This window comes from Bombina bombina, chromosome 2 (assembly GCF_027579735.1).
Source record: "Bombina bombina isolate aBomBom1 chromosome 2, aBomBom1.pri, whole genome shotgun sequence".
Classification (NCBI taxonomy): domain Eukaryota; kingdom Metazoa; phylum Chordata; class Amphibia; order Anura; family Bombinatoridae; genus Bombina; species Bombina bombina.
This window is the reverse complement of record NC_069500.1, coordinates 595442036-595449758: the sequence shown is the minus strand read 5'-3', so window position 1 is coordinate 595449758 and position 7723 is coordinate 595442036. Positions and strand designations below refer to the sequence as shown.

Here is a 7723-nt window from a genome sequence, read left to right as displayed (position 1 = left end):
TTGGAGGCTCGGAACTCGTTAGTTCAGCAAAGGTACGAAACCTCGGAGTGCTGATTGACGCTGGACTATCTTTTAAGCAGCAGATTTCCTCCGTAATAAAATCTGCCTACTTTCATCTGAAAAACATAGCCTGGATACAACACTTAATTCAACCGGATGATATGCCAACATTAATCCATGCATTTGTATCCTCTAGGCTAGATTACTGCAATGCACTTTACTTGGGCCTCCCAAAAAAAGAACTCCATCGCCTTCAGACAGTACAAAACGCAGCAGCCAGACTATTGACCAATCAAACTCGCTCCTGCCACATAACACCTGTCACCACTCCCCGCACTGGCTTCCAATTAAATGGCGAACATTATTTTAAAATTGGCCTGCTGACCTTCAAAGCCTTAAATAACCAAGGCCCACAGTACCTGAAAGAGCTCCTGACACCCTACATCCCATCCCGTTCACTTAGGTCAGCCAACACATCCCTCCTGTCAGTGCCAAGAATAAGGACAAACTCAGGCTCCAGAGCATTCGGCCACGCTGCCCCTACTTTCTGGAACTCTTTACCGTGCGCAATCAGAGAGGCACCGTCCTTACAGACTTTTTAAAAAAAAGCTAAAGATCCACCTCTTCCATCAGGCATTCAGTCCGCTTATCTGACCTTCAGAAACTCCTAACTTTTATGTCTTATGTTGGTATATTTGTAAAGTTCTTTGAGTCTCACAGGGAGAAAAGCGTTATATAAATCACAAATTATTATTATAATTATTATTCATGAGTACATTTTAGACCAACCTCATTAACATTAAGGTAATCATTGAACTGCCCTGTATGTTATTTGTAATATTTTAATGTGATTAATTGTGATGTTACATTGTCAGTGTATAGACATAGAGGGCAGCTTACTTGTGATAGGTTCTACTTCAGGAGGGCGTGTTTTTTTTTCAATTATACCGCTATATGTTTTTTAAACTAGTGAGCTAGATAGCACTATAGGCTATGACTATGGATTTCGATCTGAAACGTGTAAGCCTGTTAGTGCTACACCCTTGATGAATGTTTGCTGAACTGTGGGTTGCTGTACCTTTCATTTTTTATCCTATGGGGAATTACAGCTAAATTTGATGTTTTATTGTGACGGACAAAGTCTTCTTCTTTCTCTGAAATAGATGAGGCCATCTATGAAAATTAAAAATTCATAAAGTATGGTGGCGGTACATCAATGATGTGTTTGGCACATGGTGGGGCAACGCCGATACCCTAATAGAGTTTGTAAGAGAAATAAACCCAGCAGTTAGGGGACTAGACATTTCATTTCAATATAGTGAGGAGTCTGTAACCTTTTTGGATACTAAAGTATACAACGAAGGGAATAAACTAACATTAGATATCTATTAAAAGGAAAATGACAAAAACACTCTGTTAAGTTATAACATTTTCCAACCTAGAAGATTACAAGACTCCTTACCTAAAAGCCTACTATTTAGGGTCAGTGATAAAAAAGTGAAGGAATTAAGATTGAGGGAAATGAGACAAAAAATCCTGGAGAGAGGATATCCTAATCCACTTTTGGGTAAACAAATGACTAGTTTAAGTAAAACATCTGACAGTAGAAGTAAAGACAAAAATGAAAGGCTAGTATTTGTCTCACAATATAGCCTACACAGTGAGAAGGTAGCTTGCATAATAGGAAAGTACTGGCATATATTACAAGAGTGTAATAGAAATATTTAAAAGCCCCCCTTAATGGCCTACAGGAGAGTTAAGAATTTGTGAGATCAATTAACTAGTACAGATGTTGGTTCAAGAAAAAAAGAAAAGCAAACATATCTAACTAAGAACATTTGGGCTGCTACCCATGCCGGGGGTGCATGAGCTGCAGCTCTATGATAAAAGGGAATTTTTTCTTCTACCCAAGGAGTGGTAAAAAGTATAGGATAAATACATTCTACACATGTAAATCAGCATTTGTTGTGTGTTTATTTAAATGTTCCTGTTCCCTTATCTACGTAGGTGAGACCACCCGTATGGCAAGGGACTGGATAAACCAACATTGCTCAAACATAAGGTGTAAGAACCAGGAAGCACCAGTCTCAAACCATTTTCTAAAGTGTGGACATCAAATTAGGCAACTAAGATGGTAGGTGATAGACAATGCCCAACCCCAGAGAAAGGGTTCAGATAGGGAGAAATTACTCAAACAAAAGGAAATTTATTGGATCCAGGAGTTGGACTCCATGATCCCTAAGAGTCTTAATGGGGATTATGATTGGTCAGTATTTTTTTTGTATTTTAGTCATTTTGAATTTTTCAGAGTTTATACAATATTACAAAATTTGTAAAATAAGAATGTATACTATATTGACATATTTGGGCTACTTTGATGTAGCCATATCTCTCTGAATAATCACTGAGTAATGCTAGTTATATAATAACAAAATTAAATTTTAAATGTTACATGTCAGTGAAACTAAATTTATTAGTTGTAATGTAATCATTTGACCACTAGGTGGCAATAGAACCACATGTTTTTGGTTGGCACGAATTTGAGTGTTTTAAAAGATTGTTGTAACACATTATTGCAAGCATGAATAAGGGTTAAAGATCCAAAACGTCACTTGATGTCTGTGTAACTAAAGAGAAGAGCATAACTCAGTGCTGTGGACATTACCTTTTTACGCCATTACAATAACAATAAACAATAGCAATAAACTCCCCCTTAAAATAAATTCCCCCATGAACTACGTACTTCACAAAAACATTTTTAAAGCCCTCCCTCTCTAAATTACCCTCTTGCAACAAAACTATCAACTCCCTTAAACCTTATTCCCTGCTTGATATGGTCATATTAATAATTATTAACCCTTTAATATATATACCCCTTGTGCTAAGATTCCCCAACATCTAGACTCCCATTGCTACATCAAACCCCACAACACCTAAACTGTCTCTAAAATAAACACAGACAACACTTCTTTAAAAAATAAATCCTCTTTCACCATGAGCCTCTTCTAGTTATATAGCAACATGTCCTTTTTTTCTTCCTACAGTGGTCAGGACAATTTAGAGGTTTGACCCTATATTGAAAAATGTTTACAATACTGTCTTGTTATTCAGAATCAGGACTAAGGTGGGTAAGCTCTGTGTCAAAATTAAACTGTTACGATTAGTTACTATGATTAAAGGGACAGTATACACCATTTTCCCCCCTCCCCCTTCTTTTGAATATGAAAAGACCCTTTACAAAGTTTACACAAACAGGAGCAAGCTGGAGTAGGTAGCTGACTGTATTCTCATAAAACTTTGGGGCTTGGTTAGGAGTCTGAAAATAAGGGCAATGTTATTTAAAAATAAGCAAAACTATACATTTTTAAAAAAAAAACACTTTATGGGCTACATAAATAGATAATCTACAAAACATTTATGCAAAGAAGGTTATTGCTATAGGGTAATAGTATAGAGGAGTGAACTATGTATTATGAGGGCCTGTTGCATTGATGATATTATAAGTCCATAATACACAATTACCAATAATAAAGTATTTGTTATATATAGACAAGTACTGTTAATGTTGTTTTCAAACTGAATATATGTGTTTAATGCAGATTCAGAAAAAGAGTATTTTGCAAAAAGACGTCAGATACGCTACTCAAAGAAAACATTTGTCAATCAACAAGATAGTGAAAGTGATGATGATGAGGAGGAGGAGGAGGAGGAGGAAGAAATTGTCCCCCCAAGAAGAAAAAGACTTCCCCGTAAAAAATCTAAAAGATCTGTGGAATCCGAGAATTTTACTGAGTCTGAATCTGAGTCTCAGGTGGAGCAACCAAATAAAAATAAAAATAAAACTCAAGTTGGTAAGATAAAATCTAATAGCAAAGAAATCCAAAACAGTGAAACAAACAATGAAAGGAAGAATGGAAATGACAAAAATGGCAAAAATAATATTGGCCACAAGAAGAAAAGAAAAGATAGCAGGTATTCACCATACTTGATAATTTTGCAATCTTTATAATCCTAGATATTTTCTTTTTGAAAACAAATTTGCTTTCTGGAACTAGTAGGTAGTAGCCCATTTAAAGAAAACATATTTTGCTTACATGTATTGGAGCATGTGCTTGTGACTCATTGAATTTAAGGCATGGTCGTGTTTTTGTTTTTTTCTGGCTTTCTATACTTCTCTTTCAGCTAGATTACGAGTTTTGAGCGATATAGGGAAATTAACGAACGCAACAAAAGTTGCGTTATTTAATTCCCTATAGCATTGCCATTACAAGATTTGAAAAACTTTCTCTGTGAATGGGATCACAAGACAAAGGCACCTCCTAGTGTTATACAGTTGGTACAAAATGGATAATAACATTGTCAAATGAATACTCACAAATGGAGCAGCATCCAGTTGTTCTAAGTAGGGACTACTGGGGATTTGCAGTGTCCCAGCTCACTGCCACAGTGATAGTGCCAGTCTTTCCAATGTCCTCAGTAGGAAAAATAAGCTCAGACTCTCAGGTGTGGTAAAAAAAATCCCATAATTTAATAATACACATATATATTTATGTATACATATATACAGTGTGCTGTATATAGGATTACCACATTTATTTTATATACTTGCGCCCCCTAGAGTTGACACATAGGCCTCTAGTTATCAAGCCGTCTACTTACCTGCCTTCGTCGGCCCCAATACGCCCACCTAAGCTCGCCTTACATCGCCGCCGCGGACCAGAATACACTCGCCAAAGTTATTAAAAAAGCTGTCAAAAAGCCGTGCACCAAGTACAGGGCGATGAGCAGTGGACTGTGATAGTTATCACTCATCCGATCTCGCTGCTCTTCGGCTTTTTCCCAGCTTTATTGATAAGCTGTGACTAAGCACCCACACTAAACTACACTGTTCTACCCCCTATACCAGCACCCCCGGAGCCCCCCGCAACTAAATAAAGTTATTAACCCCTAAACCACCGCTCCTAGACCCCGCCGCACCTATAATAAATGTATTAACCCCTAAACAGCCACTCCCGGACCCCTCCGCCACCTACATAATACCTATTAACCCCTATCCTGCCCCCCTATACCGCCACCACCTATAATAAATTTATTAACCCCTATCCTGCCGATCCTGTACCCCGCCGCAACTAAATAAATTGTTTAACCCCTAAACTGCCACTCCCGGACCCCGCCTCCACCTATATTAAACTTATTAACTCCTAATCTGCCCCCCCTACACCGTCACCACCTATAATAAATTTATTAACCCCTATCCTGCCCCCCCTATACCGCTGAAATCTATATTAAACTAATTAACCCCTAAACTTAAGTCTAACACTAACCCTAACACCCCCCTAACTTAAATATTATTTTAATAAATCTAAATAAAAATTACTCTTATTAACTAAATTAATCCTATTTAAAACTAAATACTTACCTATAAAATAAACTCTAATATAGCTACAATATTACTAATAACTATATTGTAGCTATTTTAGGATTTATTTTTATTTTACAGGCAAATTTAAATTTAATTTAACTAGGCACAATAGCTATTAAATAGTTATTAACTATTTAATAGCTACCTAGTTAAAATAATTACCAATTTACCTGTAAAATAAAAACTAACCTAAGTTACAATTACACCTAACACTACACTATCATTAACTAAATTATTCCTATTTAAAAATAAAATTTTTAATTTAAATTAATTATTTAAAAATTAATAATTACATTTTAGCTATTTTAGGATTTATATTTATTTTACAGGTAACTTTGTATTTATTTTAACTAGGTAGAATAGTTATTAAATAGTTATTAACTATTTAATAACTACCTAGCTAAAAGAAATACACAATTACCTGTAAAATAAATCCTAACCTAAGTTAAAATTAAACCTAACACTACACTATCAATAAATAAATTAAATTAATTAACTACAAATACCTACAATTAAATACAATTAAATAAACTAAGTTACAAAAAAAAACAAAAAACTAAGTTACAAAAAATAAAAAAATATTACAAGATTTTTAATCTAATTACACCTAATCTAAGCCCCCTAATAAAATAACAAAGCCCCCCAAAATAAAAAAATGCCCTACCCTATTCTAAATTACAAAAGTTAACAGCTCTATTACCTTACCAGCCCTTAAAAGGGCCTTTTGCGGGGCATGCCCCAAAGAAATCAGCTCTTTTGCCTGTAAAAAAAAACACAATACCACCCCCCAACATTACAACCCACCACCCACATACCCCTACTCTAACCCAAACCCCCCTTAAATAAACCTAACACTACCCCCCTGAAGATCTCCCTACCTTGAGTCGTCTTCACCCAACCGGGCACCGATGGACCAAAAGAGGGCATCCTGATTGACAGAAGTCTTCATCCTATCCGGGCAGAAGAGGACATCCGGACCGGCAGACATCTTCATCCAAGCGGCATCTTCTATCTTCATCCATCCGACGAGGAGCGGCTCCATCTTCAAGACCTCCGGCGCGGAACATCCTTCTTGAACGACGACTAGACGACGAATGAAGGTTCCTTTAAGTGACGTCATCCAAGATGGTGTCCCTCGAATTCCGATTGGCTGATAGGATTCTATTAGCCAATCGGAATTAAGGTAGGAAAAATCGGATTGGCTGAGTGAATCAGCCAATCAGATTCAAGTTCAATCGGATTGGCTAATCCAATCAGCCAATCAGATTGAGCTCGCATTCTATTGGCTGATCGGAACAGACTGATTGGATCAGCCAATCGGATTGAACTTGAATCTGATTGGCTGATTGTATCAGCCAATCAGATTTTTCCTACCATAATTCCGATTGGCTGATAGAATCCTATCAGCCAATCAGAATTTGAGGGACGCCATCTTGGATGACGTCCATCGGTGCCTGGTTGGGTGAAGACGACTGGGTGGTGGGTTGCAATGTTGCAATGTTGGGAGGTGGTATTGTGTTTTTTTTTACAGGCAAAAGAGCTGATTTCTTTGGGGCATGCCCCGCAAAAGGCCCTTTTAAGGGCTGGTAAGGTAATAGAGCTGTTAACTTTTGTAATTTAGAATAGGGTAGGGCATTTTTTTATATTGGGGGGCTTTGTTATTTTATTAGGGTGCTTAGATTAGGTGTAATTAGATTAAAAATCTTGTAATATTTTTTTATTTTTGTAACAGTTTTTTTTATTTTTTGTAACTTAGTTTATTTAATTGTATTTAATTGTAGGTATTTGTAGTTAATTAATTTAATTTATTTATTGATAGTTTAGTGTTAGGTTTAATTTTAACTTAGGTTAGGATTTATTTTACAGGTATTTTGTATTTCTTTTAGCTAGGTAGTTATTAAATAGTTAATAACTATTTAATAACTATTCTACCTAGTTAAAATAAATACAAAGTTACCTGTAAAATAAATATAAATCCTAAAATAGCTACAATGTAATTATTAATTACATTGTAGCTATCTTAGGGTTTATTTTACAGGTAAGTATTTATTTTTAAATAGGAATAATTTAGTTAATGACAGTGTAGTGTTAGGTGTAATTGTAACTTAGGTTAGTTTTCATTTTTACAGGTAAATTTGTCTTTATTTTAACTAGGTAGCTATTAAATAGTTATTAACAATTTAATAGCTATTGTACCTAGTTAAAATAAATTTAAATTTGCCTGTAAAATAAAAATAAATCCTAAAATAGCTACAATATAATTATTAGTAATATTGTAGCTATATTAGGGTTTATTTTATA

The 7723-nt window shown here is 35.5% G+C and overlaps 1 protein-coding gene across 1 annotated transcript in view; it reads left to right on the top strand.

Annotated features, from left to right (window-relative positions):
- The first annotated feature begins 3021 nt into the window (after nucleotides 1-3021).
- The window catches only part of LOC128647193 (transmembrane channel-like protein 2-A), a 306013-nt gene continuing 301311 nt past the window's right edge, over nucleotides 3022-7723 (top strand). Inside the window, exons 1-2 of the mRNA XM_053699975.1 lie at nucleotides 3022-3046; nucleotides 3600-3972. Coding sequence (XP_053555950.1) covers nucleotides 3022-3046; nucleotides 3600-3972 — 398 coding nt within the window. The remainder of the gene's footprint in view (nucleotides 3047-3599; nucleotides 3973-7723) is intronic.